The sequence below is a fragment of the Chaetodon auriga genome, chromosome 6 (assembly GCF_051107435.1).
Source record: "Chaetodon auriga isolate fChaAug3 chromosome 6, fChaAug3.hap1, whole genome shotgun sequence".
Lineage (NCBI taxonomy): Eukaryota > Metazoa > Chordata > Actinopteri > Chaetodontiformes > Chaetodontidae > Chaetodon > Chaetodon auriga.
In genome coordinates, this window is record NC_135079.1 from 11,861,015 (window position 1) to 11,881,350 (window position 20,336).

Consider the following 20,336-nt stretch of genomic DNA (forward strand, 5'->3'; position numbering starts at 1 on the left):
ACACACGCAAGGAATTCAATCCCAGGTTACTTTTAGTGTACTGGCACACAGGGGCATTTCACAAGAAGATAGACATACTCCAGAAACAAGGACTGCAAAGATGAGTAAAAATAAGCAGCTATTATGTACAAGTAGGTGCAAACAGTGCATTAATACACAGTCAAGCGAGTAGTGCAAATGAATATATATCCAATGGGTAGTGTAATGGACTACTTCATATAGATAAAGTGGGTGGTTATGTACAGCATATATGTATACATCTCTATACATTATGTGTAGCCTGCAGGATTTATTTGACAATGATGGATGATATGCACGTGTGAGGCAGGACATCTATACTTCCAACCAACAAAATAGCCCGTGAAAGGTCAAATATATCCTTTTTTCGTCGGCAAAGTTTGCATTTAGTGTAGTGTTTGCGTTGTGTCGTGTTACTCGAGTCTAAATGTAAAATCACTTCCCTAACTCCCAGCCCTAATCCCGGAAGACATGCAGAGTAAGAGTGGTGGGAATCCTGCCAAACGTTGCAACGGGTGTAAAATTGGTCAATAGTATAGAAGAAAATAGAAGAGTGCATAATTGAATGTTGCTACTACAAAATAATTGAATTTCTCATAAATCACGACGGTATCTAATGCCTAAATTTGTTTAAGACGGATTTATTTCGAAAAATGTTCAGAACGGAAATCCGTTTTGTATAGTCGTTAACTTCACAAGTGCTTCTTCTTCTGCTGCTGCATCGACCTTGGCTGGTGCAGGATGGCTGGGAAGGCGTGGAGGTCAGCGGTATGTACGGGAAAAACATGTTGACCGTTCATAAGTATTTCAGCAAACGCGTGGCATTGTGTTTTCATTTATCGACTGACGTTCGGCTCGTTGACTGTCGTTCACACATTCAAAGATAGGAAGAAAACCAGAGACAGTCCCAGCCCAGCTAACTAGCTAGGCGCTAACGCATAGGCTACTTGCTTATAGTTACTATAGCAACCTGACTGTGGACTGCTAGCTAATTAGCTAGCATTTAACATAAAGAGGTAGCATTAGCTACATGTTTTCTTTTATCAAACATTGTTGTAATAGTTAGTTTATAGCTTATTGCTCAAGTCGAACATCTCTCTGTTAGTTCCAGAATGGCAACATGTCGATAAAATGTTCCTCATCTAACGTTACAGATTCTTAATCTACTAAGAAAGTGGGGTTTATCGCTCAGTGGCAAGGATAAAATCAAGGGACAGGATGTAAGTTAAGCCACGTATTACAACACTGACTGTCCTTGCTTCCTTAGGAAAAATGCTTGCTAACAAACTCCCTCAGTAGTAATGCTATCCAAATCTGGAATGGGCATTTTCTTTTGCCCTCTTTTCTAAATCAGAGCGCCTTCGCTGTTGCACGTCTGCAGTGTCTGCAGTTCAGCTGAGCTGAAGTAGCTTATGTACTGTAAGTAGTCAGTTGTGCTTCAGAAGTAAAGGTGACCCCTTGCCTCACTTTTCCGATTGGTCATCTACATTCCAACATTTAATTTGCCATATTAGTTGCCATTCCCCTTATTGCAGGCTTTTTGCATTTTGAGGTGGGCCTTCACCCCCAGCCATACATTAAGCCAAGGCTAATTTATCATTTGACTGTCATTTGTACCAAAAAGGCAACAGAAAATTGCCTTTTCACCACAGCTAACATGCTATTTAAGGACTGACAACTCCATCTGGAGTCTCCTTTTCTAGAATGTCCTTTGCAGATTGCTCCCAAAATCATACATATATATCTTTTGTGTTCAACTAGATATTAGTCCCTTGTGTGTTTCGTGTAATTGTACTGCTTCTCATGTTCAGATAGGAGGTTTATGGAGTGACCAAGGATTTGTACAACAGTAGTTGTGTACTATCTTGGTAAAAAACAGTACATTCCAGGTCAACAGTTATCCAGATCAAGCACTGACAAAACATGAGAGGCACAATTCTTGAATCATTTTGTTCCTAGTATGTGCATTACTCCAGTACGCTCTGCTCAATTCACATTACATCCTAGCTGTTTGTAATGCTATTCTGTGCCTGTAAAAACCTGGACCTTTTTTGACTATCAGGTGTCCTTGGTGGTTGGAGCTTTGAAGAAAGAGACTCCACGACCCAGGACGTTCACCCGTGGGGTGTGTATATTTTCTCTAGAGCTACAACAATTTTGATCTAACTTATTGTCTTACTGAATGTTGTGTCAATGAACATTGTGTGTCTTTGTTGCTCCTCACAGATTCAGACTGTGACTTTAATCCCTGGGGATGGAATTGGTCCGGAAATCTCCAATGCTGTTATGAAGATCTTTGAAGCAGCTGAAGTTAGTTCTGGAGAAGCAGAAAAATAACATCATTGTTCACCAGAAACATTAAGCAGCAACAGATAACACTTAAGTCACTCAAGTACTTTGGAAGCACTTAGAAACACTCCAGCACTGATAGTCAACAAACAAAATCTGATCAAATCAGAAACACAATTAAAGTCTTTAAAATCTAATCTAGTGATTTTGCTGTACATACACTTTTGATCTAGGCACCCATTCAGTGGGAGGAGAGAAATGTTACAGCCATCCAAGGACCAGGTGGCAAGTGGATGATCCCTCCTGATGCCAAAGAATCGATGGACCGGAACAAAATTGGACTGAAAGGTTAACCTCCGTAAACAGTTTTAGAGATCTGAATTATGCTTGCCAGACTACAAGACCAATAAAATAATTGTATCTTTTGTGTTGGAAAGAGGGTTTGTCTACTACAAACATTGATTTAGATCGTACCACTTGAATAATGTGCTTTCTTTTTGTGTGGGCATGTGAGCTAGTGGATCATTTTGAATTACTCTCTACAGGTCCTCTGAAGACGCCAATAGCTGCTGGCCATCCATCTATGAACCTGCTGCTGAGGAAAACCTTTGACCTTTATGCCAATGTGCGCCCCTGTGTGTCCATTGAGGGCTACAAGACCCCGTACACTGATGTGAACCTGGTCACCATCAGAGAGAACACTGAGGGAGAGTACAGTGGGATTGAACATGTGGTAAGATGCTTTAACAGCACACTTTATGTCTAGTTATTGCATTTTATTGATTGCAGTTTTGCTCTTTTGACCTTTTGATTATCTCTTCACTGAGTCAACATGAAGGCCTATTTCTTTTTTCTTAGAGCAGAACTTTGTATCTCATGGTCTTTTTTTGTTTCTCCAGCAGAGACACTGTTTTATATTTTAGGAACTGAGTCATTTTGTTCTTGAAATTATTCAAACACTATTTATAGCTGACAGGTTTTACCTGAATCCGTCTTGGATTTGTGTATTTTCAGATTGTTGATGGAGTTGTACAGAGTATTAAGCTCATTACAGAGCAAGCCAGCGAGCGCATCGCAGAGTATGCTTTTGAATATGCCAGAAATAATCAGAGGGCCAGTGTTACTGCTGTTCACAAGGCCAATATTATGTAAGTTGTATTCAGTATTCAAATTATGTCATTTGTCATTTTGAAGGTATTTGCCAGAATTAAATGGTCATCCTCATTTGTTTCATAGGCGCATGTCAGATGGGCTTTTCCTCCGAAAATGCAGAGAGGCTGCCGAAAAGCACAGAAATGTAAAATTCACTGAGATGTACTTGGATACTGTGTGCCTTAATGTAAGTCCCAAGTATCTTTTGTCATGAATTTGATTCATGTGTATACATTTTTAGTTGGATAAGAAGCAGTGTTTTGTTGAAAATTTTGACATTTCTTAATTAATAGTAGCATTCTTATACTTGTTTTTATAGATGGTACAGGATCCCACACAGTTTGATGTGTTAGTGATGCCAAATTTGTATGGAGACATCTTGAGGTAAGATAGAGGCATGTTCTCATTTTCCCTGTTTTTGTGCATCATTGAATTGCACCAAATAGCAACATATTTACTTTGCCATTGGTCATACAGCAAATCCTGCATATTTGTACATGCATGTACACACAGTTGTGCCTTGCGTGAATGTGTTTCAGTGTACATGTAGAAATATGTTAAAACCAGGACAGTAGTGGATTCAAATAGGCAGTGTATTAGCAGAAAATAATGATGCACAACGATGATGAAAACGTTACTAACCTCCAAAGAAAAGGTGCATAAAAACTTAACCCAATATGTTATGGCAAATATGTGGTGAGGATGCACAATGCAAATAGCACAAGCATTGTATTTATCAGTTAAAAAATATGTGCCCATGTAAATTAAATCTAATTACCAAAGTGTAAACACATGAATACATCTAAAGGTAACTCTATTTGTTTACTGTTACAGTGATCTTTGTGCTGGACTAATTGGAGGTCTTGGAGTCACTCCTAGTGGAAACATTGGCGCCAATGGTGTTGCCATATTTGAGTCGGTATGTTCTTTTTATTTGTCAGACTCGTCTTTTTCTTCACAGGTTTCACAGTTACTCTCATGTCAAACTATAACCTGTTTGTATTTCTTATCTTTACGGAAATTAGAGTTTTGAGAAATGTCAGCCACGATGATGGATTGTGATTAATTCTTCCTGTCAGGTTCATGGAACTGCCCCAGATATAGCAGGAAAAGACATGGCCAACCCCACCGCCTTGCTGCTCAGTGCTGTCATGATGCTGCGGCACATGGGCCTGCATGGCCATGCCAAGAAGATTGAAACTGCCTGCTTTGACACCATTCGAGACAAAAAGGTAATCACCTTCTCAAGAAATGAAGACATGCATTTCTAGTAATATCTCCCCATCCTGATTCATAATGCTTTCTGTGTTCAAGGTTCTAACAAAAGACCTGGGAGGAAACTCAAAGTGCTCAGAATTCACCGACGCAATCTGTCAAAGAGTGCAGGATATGAACTAAAAGGAGGCTGATGGGGCCACGAGTTAATTGTTAGGCTATGGATCACTTTATTTCATCATGTCGTATTGTATCTGCACATTTTAAACCAAAATATGTATTTAAAAAAGACTCAGGAGTTTGAGATCCTGAATGTTTTATTTTTCTCTTTGCATACTCCAGCGCACGTCTTAAAACTCTTGACCAACAGTCACTGTATACTGGATGTGATATGCATTTTATTCCAAATCTGTTAAATCTGTGGTAGATATTGTCTTATTTATTGGCTGAATTTGGCCTCTTGTCTAATGTATTTGACACAGTTATTTTGACATTAAAGAGAGAATCTGTACCCCCATGATCACTGGAGAAACACTCAGTACATTTGTCAACAGGTCAAACTCTTCAATTACTGCATGTACTGTGTGTTGATATATTTCACATTTATGTGGCTAAAAATACAGATTTGGGCTTTAAATATAATCAGGCCTCTGTGACAGGAAAGATGTTTTGTATGAAGTCTTTATTGTCATGTCGTACTGTTTTTCTTTCTGCAACTATGGCGAATGTATGAAGAAAAATGAATATTACAGTGAGTCAGACTTTTCATCCAGTGTTAAGCAAATTACTCTTGTGAGTGTCAGATGTCACGTCAGCTGCTATGATGATGACCCCTGTGATTAGACTCCTGGTCAAAGTTACTGAACACCACCAAATATTTGCACAAAATATGGGGTCAGATCCTGCCATGCAAGAAACTGCGGTGAAAATGAATGCTTGTCAAGAGACATATAAATTAGAAACAAATACTTCACTCATTACAAGATGCATCATATTGGTGTGACTTTGTGAAATTCTCAGTATTGTCATATGAGCCACTATTTAAAACTTACTCTTGGCTTCATCTGAAATATAATAAAATTAAATCTGATGCCTCTATTATTTATGCATTCTATACACAAGACACAGATATAATTAAATTCAGCTCATACCCACAACAATGATGAGATAAGCAAGTGCCACATGATTTCATGCTAACAGTTACGCGGTCATTTCTCTAGGAGCGCAGCACTATTCCTGATAGAGGCTCTCTATGACCTTGCGGTACATCTCCAACACGACGGGGCGACGAAGCTTCATTGTGGGACCTGAAATGAGAAAATATGATGAGCAGTAGCTCCATGCATCCTCAAAATTGCATGGCTTTTTAATACAAAACGGAAAGTTTATTTAACATGGAGTATAATCAACGTGTTAAATTTACCCAGCTCTCCTCCAGACACAGAAAAGTCCTTTCTGAGAATAGTCCACTTCTGTATGCGCTGGGCATTGGAGATGGCTGCAGAGTTGACTCTGTTGATTCCTTCTTGAATCACGCGGTACACTTCTTTGTCTTTTCCTCCAATGATGTCAGACACTTTGGTTGCCTGGCTGCCGAGCTGTTTGCAAAACTCCACCGCCTCCGTACTGAGCTCCTCTGTTGGCTCCGTGGTTTCCGTGTCGCTGCAACACTGGAACGAAGAATTTGAATTCCTGGAATCTTGTATATTTCTTCATAAATCATGACTAATTGTGAAAATGAAAGTTTCGCCTCGTTTACACTTCCTGGTTTGTGACACATCTATCTAGGGAGTTTGACAGGAAGTACAACACATGAACACAGGGCTAGAATACAACAGTTGAATTTTCAGCATGAAAAACAGTATTTTAAAGAATTAATTAAACATAAAGGCACTGTGTACTGCAGGTATACTGCTCTTTATGTGCACACTGCTGCCGCGTAATGTTCATTTTGTCATGTATGTGAATAGTTCATCAAGCACAGGTTTATTTGCAGACACAGTTACATAAAGGGACTTTGTATAGGATATGTCAAGACAGTAGCTATTTTTTATAAACTCTATATAAATAAAATAAAGTTACCTTTAAGGTCAAAAGCATTGACAAGAATTTCTTCTTGTCCCCTATGAGCATGGCATTGCTGATGATGGGTAGCTCCTTCTTCACTGCTTCCTCTATGGGAACAGGGGGGACATTCTCCCCTCCAGCTGTAATGATCAACTCTGGATGGAGAGAGAGGGAGCACCTTGACATTAGGGCTGTTTGTGATTTATGACAAGGATAATGGATCTTCTTTCTACAAGCACTCAGGTGTGAGTCCGTGGTGACCTAAGACAAGCAATTTTCTCAGATAGCTCTACCTTTTATTCTCCCCGTGATGTACAAGAAACCCTCTTCGTCGATCCTCCCCAGGTCTCCAGAATGCAGCCATCCGTCTTCATCCAAAGCTTCTCTCGTTTTGTCTTCCATATTGAGGAAACCCATGAAAATATTGCGTCCCCAAAAGCAGATTTCCCCTGTCCCCTCGGAGTCTATGTTGGCCATTTTGTATCGACAGCCGGGCACCACCTTACCGCAGCTTGGTCAGAGAAAAGATTTTTTCATATTATTTAATACTCACAGAACTTAAGCATAACAAATTTTAAATGCTACGATTGTCGACTTTTTACCTCGGTAGTTTGTAAGCTTTGGGTCCTGACATGAAGTGAGGTCCCGTGCTCTCACTCATGCCGTATGCCTCATACAACCAGATATTCAAACCCAGGAAAAACTGCACTGTTTCACTGCTGATTGGTGCAGCTCCAGAGAAGAACTTCTGACAGCAGGACAGGCCCAGCTCAGCCCGGAGCCTCTTCAGCACAAGGCTGTCGGCCAGGGAGAAGAGAAACGGTTTCTCCTCATCCCTGAAAACATCAACATACATTTGAATCATCTCTCTGCAAAAGTGCATTCATGTAGGTTGTTTTGAGCGTCATTTATACTCCTTCAGCAGCTCTTACTTTTGCATACACTTTTGATTGGCTCTCAGACTGACTGACATTGCCCATGTCACCAGTTTCTTTTTCACATATCCACACTCACTAATTCCCTGTTTTATCTTCTCCATCATCTTCTCCCATACCCGTGGGACGCCCATGTGGGATGTGGGACAAACTTCTCGCAGTGTTGTTACCAGGCTTCCCTACAACCAGTGAAGTACAGAAAGAGCTTGAAGACACTGTCCCAAACATTTGGAGCAAATACTTCTTAAGTTTTCTGGGATGTCTGGAGCAACAATTGCTTTTCATTTCATTAAGTAAAAGTCTGTTTGATGAAAAACTGCTTTGTGACATCCAGGCCTCTCCATTTACCTTTAAGGCATCTGGCTGTGCAAAGTATACCAGCTCACCCCACTGGATGGCTGTCCAGAGATCATAGATCTGAGCAGCAATGTGGCTGAGAGGCAGGTAGCTCACGAGCGACTCCTGTTTAGTGTCGGCCGGCTGCATGTCCCCGGCCCTGCTGGCGTGATAGGCAGTCCATGTGATCTGAATATTCATCACAGATTTAGACAGAAGCCTCGGTTACTTTTTTGTGTTCTTTTTTGTGTTTTTGCAACTGCTTGCATATAGGTATAATTAGTGAAGCTTAACAGTAGTCACACGAACGCTTACATTGTCATGACTGAGCATGACTCCCTTCGGCTTGCCTGTGGTGCCAGAGGTGTAGATCAGGACGCAGCATTGGTTGGCTCTCTGGCTGCTGATGATGTCATCCAGTGCTTTCTCAGAAACATCGAGACCCTGCTCCATGAACTCCTCCCACTGTCCCAAAACAGCAACATGCACCGTCATAGCCCGAGCTCTGCAGGCACTGTGATCTGTATCATTTCATGTGCTGTCACAAGAACTTACGGAGTAAAGATTGGAGATCTTCTGTTGGGGCAGTCCAGTGTACTGCACCATGGCTTTCAAATGGGGTAGTCTGTCACGAATCTGAGGTATCAAGAGTGAGAAATTTACCACAGTATGTTTTGCATGTGTGTAAAGACCTTTATATATTTGAATTTAAAAGTACCTGCAGGATTTTATCCAGTTGCTTTTGGTTTTCCACCACAATAATGTTGGCTTTGGAGTCACTAGCCACATACTGGCAAGCTTCGGGCGAGTTTGTGGCATAAATTCCTGTCATTATGCCCCTGCAGGAAGAATACAGATCATTATAGAACAGCAAGAGCAACAACTGCACAGTGCACATATAAGGCTGACTCAGGCCAGTATTTAGTGTGATGCAAGTCTGGTTGTTGTTGCTGTAGCATGTGTCTTTCTCACCCTGCCATGATGGCACCGACTGCAGAGAAGAACCATTCTGCTGAATTGAATCCTAGTATTGCCACTCCGTGGAATTGCTCTAAACCAAGCTGCACACATTAACAAACCTTTTTGTCTTTTCTTTTTTGCAAATCTGACAATTAATAGTACTCAGTAGTTGTCAGTTAGTATGCACTACAGACAATACGTTCTCTTTTAGCATAATATACCTTCATAAAGCTCTTGGCTGCTCTTCGGCAGAACTGATAGTACTCTAAGAAGGTTATCTTTTCCCATTTGTTGTTCTTCTTGCTGGCAAGTGCGTACATGTTTCCATATTTTTCAACTGACGCTTTGAACATTTGGTGAACTGTAACAGGTTCCTCCGGACATCCCTCTTCTGTTCTCAGTCTTACTGAGCCTTTAGCATCCGTGGTCCAAAGAGAATGAGCCGGAGCAAGAGGTGTGCCAGCGAGCTCCTCTTCTATGTTTTTCTTTCCTAAGACGAGAGAGAAAGCAAAACCTGAAAAACAAATCTAGTTCTTCCCTCAGAGGTGTAAAAACCATGTCTGTGGCCATATTAGTATTATTCAGAACCCGGAGGGTGTACGGATGAAGGATTTCCACCACGATCCCAGCACCACAATGGACGTCCTCTCATTCAGCAGACCCATGTGCTCAAAACTCACCTACAGAGGCATGTTCTTCACTATCTGTCTGCTCGTGTGCCATAGACTCCTGAACACTGAAACACACAGAGGAAACATGGGCTCCAAACAGTTCATAAATACACTCCACCCTCACACTGTGGGCTGCTGTTCTCATTTCATCACATGGGTCTAATTTCCAGCCGCATTGTTTATCCAACACAATGTCGGGCTTTTGGCTCAGCTAAAGCCCCCTTGCTTTGTTTGACAGAATATATTCAATGAAAGCTGAAAAGACAGTTCACTCTCAGCTATTAAAGCTTTTATATCCACATATTTTGTTTGATTTAACCAAAGCATTTGGAAGTAAAGGTTGCAAACCTACATCACAAAATACTCAGCAAACTGCTAAGTGGGAGTGCACTGACTTTTAGCTCCCATTCATTATCTTTATATTCATATAATGGTGGCAGAGCGCCATTTTTAGACACTCAAACTTATGCAAGAGCTACGTAAGATGAATTGTTAAGTTCTGTTTACGAGTATTAGTCTGATGAGACTACAGCATGTCCTCGTTCTCTAGATGGAACAAAACAAAAATGTTATTTTTTTTCTGATTTTTTTCTTACCCTTTTTCAAGTTGATCATCTCCCTTCTCTTCATCAGGAAAATCCATACTGCCTGTGTGGTAGTCCTGGTCGTGTGGCTTCAGGTTTTATAAGACCAAGCCTCTGGATTTGCTGAAAGGAGACGCTTTTCAGTATTTTTCCTGCTGGACAAATGCACCCTTTAATAGTATGTATTTTTCAGGAACTAGGAAACTAAAAAGACATGCAGTGTTGAACTGCATGGAGTCGGCAATGATTGCGAAACAAGTCAGAAAGTCCACGTGTGGATTGCATTGGACCGATCGCTCATGACCATGTCCAGAATTTAAATTAGCTCAATCTTTTCATATGTAAAACAGTGTGATTATAATCTTCCCTTACATCTTACACAGAAAGGTAAAACCCAGATCATAACAATACTACACTTTCACCTTTGACTAAGGTTATACATCTGATGGGGATTATAACAGGATGAGATTTGAGTTTAGTACTCCAAACGTTGACCTGTTGTGTTTATATGGCTCCTACACTGCAGATGATCTCAGCTTCCTGTGGTCTTTAGCCGGTAAAAGCAACATCTTCAGCAGTTATATTTTGGACTTGTGCAATCATCATTGCAATTGTTGGTTATTTCCAGTTCTGTCCCTTTAGCCGAATGTATCCAAGAAGTACTAGATAATAAACAAATAGCAGAGCCAAAACAAAGTACATATTCTTAGTGTTATTTAAATTGTGACAAGTGGCACATACTTATCAAGTGAACTTCCAAATGGGCATAAAAATAAATTAGGTCATTATATCAACTCAGGAAGCTCATTCTGTCAAAGTTTAAAGCCTTCTGATCTCTACCAAAGTAAAAATTTGAGGTACTTTAGTACTTCCATTTTATGCAACTATACACTTACATACAGATGGTAATATTGTATTTATTTATTTATTTTTTACTCCACTTCATTTATTTGATTTGCTTCAGTTACTTATTTTGGAATTATTAATACCAGATTTAGACCACAAATAAACTGTGATGTATTATTGTAGATGAAGCTACCCAGCAGCATATAAAACGCTCAAAAAAAAGGGGGGGGGGAAATCAAAGATATCCCACCATTGCTAGATCCACTACACTTTAATCAATAATACACCAAACCAAGGTAATTTTGACTAATAACAGGTGAAGATACACAGGAAATCCATACAGCTCCTCCTCTCCCAGCTCCTCCCTCTTCCCTCCTCGTGCCTTGTCCAGCCAACGAAACTTCCGGCCCCTTCTTCCCAGAGCCCTCCAGAAAGTTCTGTACTGTGAAGCGGCCATAAGAACCAGCCATCTTCCTTCGCCAGTCTCGGAGATAGTCGAGTATAAGCCAGGCCAGTAGTAGCACCAGGTAAGTTAGTACATTATTCTGGAATTTGAAGGAATATTTAGCGATGCGGAACTTAAATGCAAGCGGTTTCATTCAAGCTTAACGTGAGATCAGCCGGTAACGTTTTAGCCTGTGGTTGATAGAGTTGTTTAACGTCCACACGTGGTGTCGGTGATGCGTTTGAGGCACAGTTATGCCACTTTATTCCAGCCATGTGTTAACATGTTTTATATCATTTTCAGGTCAGGTTTATTTGACGCTCTCGCTAATGTGAACTTTGTTGTTGGTTATGGTTGCTAACGTTAATGTTTGAGTTATGTGGTTGCCAAGCTAACTGCAGCATTGGCTTCTAAACGCTAACCTCTTGGACAAAATAGTAAGTGACAGCTTTATGTAACATACTAATGTTTTCGCTAGATCGTCACCATGGTTCACGAAACCGGCTACTACGATCTCCTGGGTGTTGACCCCAAAGCCTCACCGGAGGAACTCAAGAAAGCCTACAGGAAACTCGCCTTAAAATATCACCCCGACAAGAACCCCAATGAAGGAGAGAAGGTGAGTTAGCTCCGTATGGCGTTAGGGATCTCTGTGCTGGCCCTGCGGCTGTTTATGGGCTGGTGGAAATGCCCTGTCTAATTTTAAACCGCACGCTTCGTTGAATTGACAGCGCGAACCTTCTGGAAAGATCTAGTCACGGCTCCTGAGCTGAAGTACAGGAAGATTAGCCCTCACTGTGCTGAAATGATTCTCTGTCAAAGGGCAGGAAGTTGTGAAATTGTAGTGTTTGAAATTAATTTAATCAAGCGGCCATTCACTGTCCTTGTAGATTAAGATATATCTCAACTGTTATAGCCTCACTGGGCTCCTCTCATTCAGCATCATTATCATAAAATGCGCCTAAAATGTACATCCACTGATTCTAATGTAGATTATAGGTCAGAAAAGATTAAATTTACATCAGTCTTCAAACACTTGCTGGCAGTTTTGGAAAGTACATATACCCAAATCCATGAGTATTTTCGTTACGTGCTACTTCACATTTCTGCTCCATCTCAGAGGCAAATACTGCACTCATTACTTAAGTTACTAGTTATTTTTCAGATAACAGTTTCATACACTTCCAGTTTTGGGAGAACCATGTATCCACAAATTTGGTGATTTTGAATTTGCATTTTTCTAATGAATTGAATGAGCAGGTGTTCCTTTTATGGCTTGGGAAAATTGTCCTATTCCTTTAGCCAAATTATTTAAAAATCTCATTTGATTAGCTGGAATTCATTCACACAAAGCAAATGGGACTATTTTGCTTGACTTTTTGGAGATGCGTGGTTGTCACAGGACAGTGACACTACAATATATGAGGATCCTAAAGAATATGATGCATTTCTGTAGATAACACTACCCAGCAGCATTTAAAGCAGTAAAAATTGGCTCAGCGTTTCACAACATACACATTAATGCAGTATAATCCAAAAGTGCATATACATATGCACTTAAATTTTGCTGACACGATCTTGCATACTTTCATTTGAGTGAGGTTCTGACTGTGGGACTCTTAGTTGTAGTCTGTTATTTTCACAGTGTGGTATAGCTACTTTTGAGATCATGTCAAATAATGTGTTTTGTTTGATTTCCACAGTTCAAGCTCATATCTCAAGCATATGAGGTGTTGTCGAATCCAGAGAAGAGAGACTTGTATGATCAAGGAGGAGAACAAGCAATCAAAGAGGGAGGCATGGGTGGAAGGTCTTCCCCAATGGACATTTTCAACATGTTCTTTGGAGGTGGAGGAAGGATGCAGAGAGAGAGGAAAGGTAAGATGTGTTTTATCACAGTTCAAGTAATCGAGCGGCAGGCTCCTGTACCTATACCTTAGTAACTTTCCAACTGACATGCATCTGCTTTTCCTGTAGGGAAGAATGTTGTCCACCAGCTTAGTGTTACACTGGAGGAGATGTACAACGGCACCACCAGGAAGCTTGGACTTCAGAAGAATGTCATTTGTGAAAAATGTGATGGTATGTACTGTTACATTATTATTTTAATCCTATATACAATGAAAGTGTTTCAGAAGTTCAGTAAATGACATTATCTTGTTTGTTACAGGCTATGGTGGCAAGAAAGGTGCCTTGGAGAAGTGCTCAAATTGCAAAGGTAAAGGAGTACAAATCAGAGTACAGCAGATTGGTCCAGGCATGATCCAGCAGACTCAAAGCATGTGTGCAGACTGCCAGGGACAGGGCGAGAAATTTAACTCAAAAGACCGCTGCAAGAACTGCAATGGACACAAAGTGGAGCGCAAGAAGAAAATTCTAGAAGTTAACATTGACAAAGGTATGTTTGTTGAGTTTACCTCCCCATATTTAAAACAAAAAAAAAAGTTACTTGTGTAAATGTGTTTTGCAAACTCAAGATAAATTTGTTGTGCAGGTATGAAAGATGGTCAGAGAATTACATTCAATGGAGAAGGTGACCAGGAACCTGGACTGGAGCCCGGGGATGTAATCATTGTGCTGGATCAGAAGGATCACCCCGTTTTCCAGAGACGAGACGATAATTTGTCGACGAAGATGCACATCAAACTTGTTGAGGCCCTGTGTGGTTTCAAGAAGACCATTCAAACATTAGACGGCAGAATGCTCATCATCACCTCACAGCCAGGTAACTGACTGGGATCAGCTAGTCTTGTGTGCTTGTTTTTTAAAAAATATTTGTAATTCAGATTTTATGAACGTCTGTCTTTTATCAACAGGTGAAGTCATAAAGCATGGTGACATCAAATGTGTTCAGAATGAGGGCATGCCAAAGTACAGGTATCCTTATGAAAAGGGACAGCTTACTGTTCAATTCCAGGTAAGAACATGAATGCAAAATATTTCACTGGTGTGACACAACTCTCTGGATTTAAATCTCATCAGTCTCTTAATTGTAATTTATCCCACAGGTGGAATTCCCAGAGAAAGATTGGCTCCCAGAGCATCTCATGTTCCAGCTGGAAAGACTGCTTCCTCCCAGGGAGGATGTGATGATAACCGATGACATGGAGGAGGTGGATCTCTGTGAGGTTGACGTGCAGGCACAACAGAGAAGCCACAGTAGGGAAGCTTATGAGGAAGATGAGGAGGGTCCCAGAGGCGGAGTGCAATGTCAGACACAGTGATCAAAATGTGTGATGTGGTAGAAAATATGTTATAGAGCATGTGAGGGGTTTTTTGTTGTTGATTTGGATTTTGGACTCTCCAGGGACGCAAATATGCAAGTGGACCTCAATCTGTCAAAACTGTATGTTGGTGTTGTGTCTCTTCTGTTCTCTATTTAAGGTCTTTATATGGATGTTTTCCTAAGAAATGCTTTCATTTCATCAGACTCCTATGCTTTCTGTGAAGGTAATTGCAGTCATGACAAAATGTTTTGCTTATTTCTCAATAAAAGTCCCAGAAAGCCCGAACTTTTATATCAGCTTTCTTTATTGACTTATTCAGATTTCATTTTTAGTAAGTTGCATATTAAAAAATGTCAATTTTTATAAAAGTATCATAAAAGTTGAACATCTGTACAGAGACCTGTTGTTAGTTAATGCACAACTACATTGTAATCAATGGAAAATTAAGGGATTTATCAACAGCATGGCTTAATTACAGACATGATTAAGTGTAGTCTCTTTTTAATGTTGCTTCCTCCTGAAAGAACAACCTGTAAAGCAAAGATTAAAACGAGTTAGACAGTCCTCTAAGGTAGTGGTACTTTATACTCTTAAACTATACAGCAGTAGCAATAATGAAGTATTTTGTGGATGTTTTTACCCTCTGTCAGTCTGGCCTTTCCTCCTTTTGGCTGGCACAGCACAGTTGAGCATCCCACACACAGAACCACGGTCTGTGCATGGCTGAACACAGTGGTGATCTTGTAGCAGCCTGCAAACAGTATCTCACAGTAAACAACACGCCTAACATATTGTGTTATCAATGTATTTAACTCAAGTACTGCATGTATTACATATATACTTTACTGATATACCTGGGCACTTCACATCCATAAAGTAAGAGTTGGGAGTCTGAACAAGTCTTTTCTTTTTATGTTGCCTTCTCTCATGGTCAATGGTTGGGTGGAGGAGATCTTTAGCCAGCTAAAATAAATGGAAAAAAGAGGTGATATTTAGTTAGACAGACAGCGGTGTAAGCTAATCAAAGTACATCTTTTTTCTGAACTCGCCATTACTTTCACCCTGTGATGAACCAGATAAGTAGCAGTCTGTTGTCTTTTCTGATATACACTCAACACGTCCAGATATTCGCTAACGTTTTAGCAACAACATAAGCGATGGAAATCAATAAATACACATCCTTTAGTTTTTCTTCTAAGTAATGTTCGTTACATTGGCTTTGTGTTTGTAAACTCCATCCGGTGAAAGAAACCGTAAAGAGGGCCTGGTGTCAAAATAAAATATATACAGGCACAGACTGTTTCCTGGACCGAAGTTACTCCGCTACAGGTCGCACCGCATACTCGCTTGATACAGTCGCATTTCAGCAAGTAGTCGTCGCCCGTGGCGTCAGAGCTACGTTAGCTAACTTTGACTCCATGTGGCGCTAACACATACCAACAACACAACTTCGAGGTTTGACACAGCGAGCACAGCTGCACCGCACGACGGTGAGGACTCGATTATAAAAAGAACAGACAGCTGACAACACTGAATATGAACTCAAAGTGAACAAATGAGCACAAACATCGTAACTTACAGGCATTTTCAGCGTGCTAGGCTCGCTTTGCTGCGCATACGTGGGCTCGTTGAGCAGGAACAGAAGCTGTGCGGCGGCAGGAACTGCGGGGCCGAGATATCCCTGAGCACTGTCCACAGGATGCATGAAAACTCTGCCTCCAGGAAACTTTATTAAAAGTTAGGTCTTAGGCCAAGAAGCTCGAGAAAGTCCTGGTGAGGATCCAACTGCAATATTTTTATACATACATATGTAACGAAAAAAAAAAAAAATCCAGTATAGAGAGGAATTATGGATGTCCATGGACGATTCACATGAAAACATGAAAAAAATCTGGATTTTGTTGCAGATACAGAGATTTTATTTTCATGGCATTTTCACATTTTTCAACATCATAGCACACTTTCTATAGTCTGCCTCTGAGCTCTAGCGCTTTTTCGGTTTTGAGCATCAAGCCTGGGCAAACAATATTTGACAACATTATGCATTGTGTGTACATGAGGGCATATTTATGAAAAAGGAGAAGGAAAAACAGATTTTTCCTTATCTTTGCTTTTATGATTTCAGATGATCATAACTTGAGGTATAGGCCACTAAGAGACCCATAAATATATGTTAAGCTGTAGTCACCTCATAATTAATTACATTTGATAGGAAATAATAACCAGCACGCGGAACCTGGCTGGCGACTTATCCCTTTAAACTACATGCCCCATGATGCATAGCAAAACGTGACGTCACTCATCTCGGCACCGGGCTGCAGCCAGACAGCAAACGACAGCTGAGCGCTTCCAGACGGGGGATCCCGGCTCAGTGTGGCCTTATATTTTCGAGACGTTTGAGTCTACATTGTGTTTAAATGGCGAAAACGTACGATTATCTCTTCAAGCTGTTGCTCATCGGAGACAGCGGTGTCGGGAAGACATGTCTGCTGTTCAGATTCAGCGAGGACTCCTTCAATACCACCTTCATATCCACAATAGGTGAGTACCCCGCAGCCGCCCCTGAGGCTCGATCTGACATGCACATATAAGCGGAACATATTTATTTATTGCGCTTTGCCCGCGGCGATCAATATGTTGTTTGAGTAAAACCTATAGGCTTGTAATTTTTATTATATTGCACAGACCTATGGTGTGTAAAGGAGCAGTCACTGCATCAGAGCAAGACAATGGGACTGAGAGACAAATTAGAATGATATCCTGTCCTTGATGGCTCATCGCTACCAGTAAGGTTAAATATAGAATGAGGTCAAAACCATAGTCATAATGTTTGACTACCTTAGGAAACCTTTGAGATGTGAAGCCTTTTTTCTTCCATTCAGGATTGTTGTATCCTCCATAAAGCAACTACAGCTGTTAGTGCAGCTGTGACATTGAATGATGTCCTCCTACAACTTGACGGATTAAGAGCCTTAAGAGTTCGGTTAGTTTACAAAGGGCAGCTGCTTATTGCAGAAGTGAAAATTGTGTTATATGTAACTAATCAGTGCAGTAAGCCTCCATCTCTGTCTCTGTTCGTGTATTCAAATGCAGGAATAGACTTCAAAATCAGAACAATAGAGCTGGACGGAAAGAGAGTCAAACTTCAAATTTGGTGAGTGTCACTTGTGGGCCTTTTTCTCTTACAAAAATCTGAGCGTGACCCCATTCTGTCAATTTACCACTGAGGCCGATTTGATGCTTTCAGGGACACTGCAGGCCAGGAGAGGTTTCGCACCATCACTACAGCTTACTACAGAGGAGCAATGGTAAGTATGTGCGTCATCCTACACTTTGGGTTTATCTCACATATCACAGGATCTGAGATATTGTTAGTGAGGATGACTGTTTGTCTTCACAGGGCATCATGCTGGTGTATGACATCTGCAATGAGAAGTCCTTCGAAAACATAAAAAACTGGATTAGAAATATTGAAGAGGTGAGTTCTGAATCAAACCCACAGTTAATTTGTATTTGGTAGAAATTGCTGTTTGATAGTGTTACTGTGTACTGAGAGTAGAATACTCACAACCTATCATAATGAGTGGCTTAACTTCTCCCAGCATGCCTCGTCTGATGTTGAGAAGATGGTCCTGGGTAACAAATGTGACATGACTGACAGGAGACAGGTGTCCAAAGACAGAGGTGAAAAGGTAAGTGTCTGCAGCCAGTCATGACGAAAAGGCAGCGTCAAACAAATTCAAATGTGTGGCACTGACGTTGTGTTTGTTTCTCACTTAGCTTGCTATTGATTATGGAGTTAAGTTCTTGGAAACCAGTGCAAAGTCTAGCTTAAATGTGGAAGAGGTAAGCAAAAAGATATGAACCCTGAAAGTACCATGACATGAGTGATGAATATGTATGTTAACATTGTGTTTCCCTGTCATTCTAGGCGTTTTATACCATGGGAAGAGACATCTTACATAATCTGAGTTCAAAGACAGTAAGTGGTTAAGACAATCTTATAATAGATGCCAGGGGCGTAATGTCCACATGTCATTTATAGGTTCCATTTGATTTAATCACTGAAATCTCTTGAAACAGTCCTCTTACTCTCTGAGGAGCTGATAAAAATGTTGATAGGCTCATCTAGGTTGCTTTCGCTTGCTCCTGCACTCACAGCAATCAAGCTTTGCCAGCAGTGGAATCAGAATCGGTGTTTCGCCTCGAGCCTCAAACGACTGCTGACAGCAGAAACTCTCCACACTCCCGTGCACTTAATAGTACTGTGATGAACATAGCATTTCTAATGTTGGAAAGTTTGCATTCAGATTTTTACTTTGTTTGTTTGTTTATCCTCTGACTTAATCTGCCCCTCACTTGTGAAACTAAACCTACGTGCTTGCTAGAAGCCCTACTTGTTTAACACTGTAGTTACATTTACATTACCTTTCTCTACTGTCATATCTCTCCTTCCCAGACTGACAACAATGCCGGAGGGTCAGGCAAACCAGTCAAGATCACAGAGAAAAAGTCCAAGAAAATAAAGCTGTTGAAGTGCTCGCTCCTCTAGGATGCTCATCTCAACTGTTCACGGCTCTAGCTTGACTTTGCTGTTCTGGAGGGTTCCTTCCTGCCTCCCGGACGTCCTTGCAGCAGCGGCGGTCACATTCAGAGGGCCTTACTGCCAGCTGAAGCTCACAGGTTCATGAGTGCTTGACATGCCGCCCTGATCCACTGACCAGAAGAGGACCAGTGAGGAATGAGGCCTGATACTGTATATCATGCAAAAGACTCGTGCGTGAACGACAGCATTGGTTTGTAGCTGGCCCTGCAGCGCCTGCTCACAGGAGGCACTGAGTCTGCTGGCATATATGATACCTCTGTTGGATCTCTTGAGAATATATAAGTTACATGTAGTTGTCTTATGACTGGGGGGGAAAAAATGAAAACTTTCATAAATTGTAGCATTGTTTTATACAAACTACCTATTGTCATATTTACTACTGTGATGCTGCCACATAGACATATCAAGTCTCAGCATTGATTGTATTTGTCTGTGTAAATTCATGTATAGTAATATGCCTCTTGTCTCCTGTTACACTGGCATCATTTGTATTTGTTCATGTGCCTATAAGGAGTCACAGAATTGTGATAGAAAGACAAAAATATGTATAAATATAATCAGTTTTTATTCTTTTTAATGAAACCTTTATTTATACAGGTTTCTGTGTCAAAATGAAAAGAAAAGAAAGGTTATTTGTTGCCTGGGAGCTGTACTTACTACATATTGTTGTGCGATCGTCAGTATTTGCATGAAAGCTGTAGGGATACCTCTGAGTGGATCATTATTAAGCACATTTTACAGTATCTGAAAAGAAAATGTTTACAGACAGTATTTGAAAGTGTCATTCGTATATAGGAAGTTCATGTTTTTGCACAACTAACTGTTGTGTGCGTACTTTAGTTTCACCTCAAACTGTAGAAATCGAACTGGTTCCCTTGACGTATCCAACTTTAAAAGACGTGATGGGAAAAGCTGTAATGTTAAAGATTGTGAGCTACTGTATGTTACACCAATGAAAAGTAAAGACAGTAAAGAAAGTGGATCT

General features: G+C 40.6%; 5 protein-coding genes across 7 annotated transcripts; 3 read left to right on the top strand and 2 right to left on the bottom strand.

Annotated features, from left to right (window-relative positions):
- The first annotated feature begins 692 nt into the window (after window positions 1-692).
- Window positions 693-5,772, top strand: idh3a (isocitrate dehydrogenase (NAD(+)) 3 catalytic subunit alpha). 2 transcript variants are annotated; one of them, XM_076732597.1, is made up of 12 exons: window positions 724-786; window positions 1,173-1,238; window positions 2,081-2,143; window positions 2,245-2,328; window positions 2,541-2,655; window positions 2,853-3,040; window positions 3,322-3,455; window positions 3,544-3,646; window positions 3,779-3,843; window positions 4,294-4,378; window positions 4,539-4,691; window positions 4,774-5,772. In XM_076732597.1, exons 1-12 carry the CDS (start codon window positions 760-762, stop codon window positions 4,855-4,857), a joined length of 1,167 nt encoding a protein of 388 aa, XP_076588712.1. In that variant the 5' UTR covers window positions 724-759; the 3' UTR covers window positions 4,858-5,772. The 2 variants fall into 2 exon arrangements, with proteins under 2 accessions (XP_076588713.1, XP_076588712.1); XM_076732598.1 differs by lacking the exon at window positions 1,173-1,238 and having other exon boundaries at window positions 693-786.
- Window positions 5,340-10,538, bottom strand: acsbg1 (acyl-CoA synthetase bubblegum family member 1). Its single transcript, XM_076732596.1, has 14 exons — window positions 10,240-10,538; window positions 9,653-9,708; window positions 9,194-9,462; window positions 8,985-9,073; window positions 8,731-8,851; window positions 8,568-8,648; window positions 8,328-8,477; window positions 8,025-8,201; window positions 7,674-7,855; window positions 7,344-7,577; window positions 7,035-7,252; window positions 6,757-6,896; window positions 6,098-6,344; window positions 5,340-5,981 (listed from the first exon to the last, which is right to left on the bottom strand). Exons 1-14 carry the CDS (start codon window positions 10,284-10,286, stop codon window positions 5,905-5,907), a joined length of 2,088 nt encoding a protein of 695 aa, XP_076588711.1. The 5' UTR covers window positions 10,287-10,538; the 3' UTR covers window positions 5,340-5,904.
- Window positions 10,539-11,493: 955 nt separating this feature from the next.
- dnaja (DnaJ heat shock protein family (Hsp40) member A) lies at window positions 11,494-15,030 on the top strand. Of its 2 annotated transcripts, none has more exons than XM_076732101.1 (8): window positions 11,494-11,600; window positions 11,997-12,137; window positions 13,222-13,396; window positions 13,496-13,600; window positions 13,689-13,916; window positions 14,013-14,243; window positions 14,335-14,435; window positions 14,527-15,030. In XM_076732101.1, exons 2-8 carry the CDS (start codon window positions 12,006-12,008, stop codon window positions 14,740-14,742), a joined length of 1,188 nt encoding a protein of 395 aa, XP_076588216.1. In that variant the 5' UTR covers window positions 11,494-11,600; window positions 11,997-12,005; the 3' UTR covers window positions 14,743-15,030. The 2 variants fall into 2 exon arrangements, with proteins under 2 accessions (XP_076588216.1, XP_076588217.1); XM_076732102.1 differs by having other exon boundaries at window positions 11,503-11,604; window positions 14,527-15,023.
- A 3-nt stretch (window positions 15,031-15,033) lies between these two features.
- LOC143321649 (small ribosomal subunit protein eS27-like) lies at window positions 15,034-16,406 on the bottom strand. Its single transcript, XM_076732104.1, has 4 exons — window positions 16,325-16,406; window positions 15,600-15,708; window positions 15,386-15,496; window positions 15,034-15,275 (listed from the first exon to the last, which is right to left on the bottom strand). Exons 1-4 carry the CDS (start codon window positions 16,328-16,330, stop codon window positions 15,247-15,249), a joined length of 255 nt encoding a protein of 84 aa, XP_076588219.1. The 5' UTR covers window positions 16,331-16,406; the 3' UTR covers window positions 15,034-15,246.
- Window positions 16,407-17,036: 630 nt separating this feature from the next.
- LOC143321648 (ras-related protein Rab-8B-like) lies at window positions 17,037-20,333 on the top strand. The gene is made up of 8 exons (XM_076732103.1): window positions 17,037-17,286; window positions 17,839-17,899; window positions 17,993-18,053; window positions 18,146-18,223; window positions 18,348-18,437; window positions 18,526-18,591; window positions 18,677-18,727; window positions 19,205-20,333. The coding sequence occupies exons 1-8, from the start codon at window positions 17,163-17,165 to the stop codon at window positions 19,295-19,297; spliced, it is 624 nt and encodes a 207-aa protein (XP_076588218.1). The 5' UTR covers window positions 17,037-17,162; the 3' UTR covers window positions 19,298-20,333.
- Window positions 20,334-20,336: the final 3 nt, after the last annotated feature.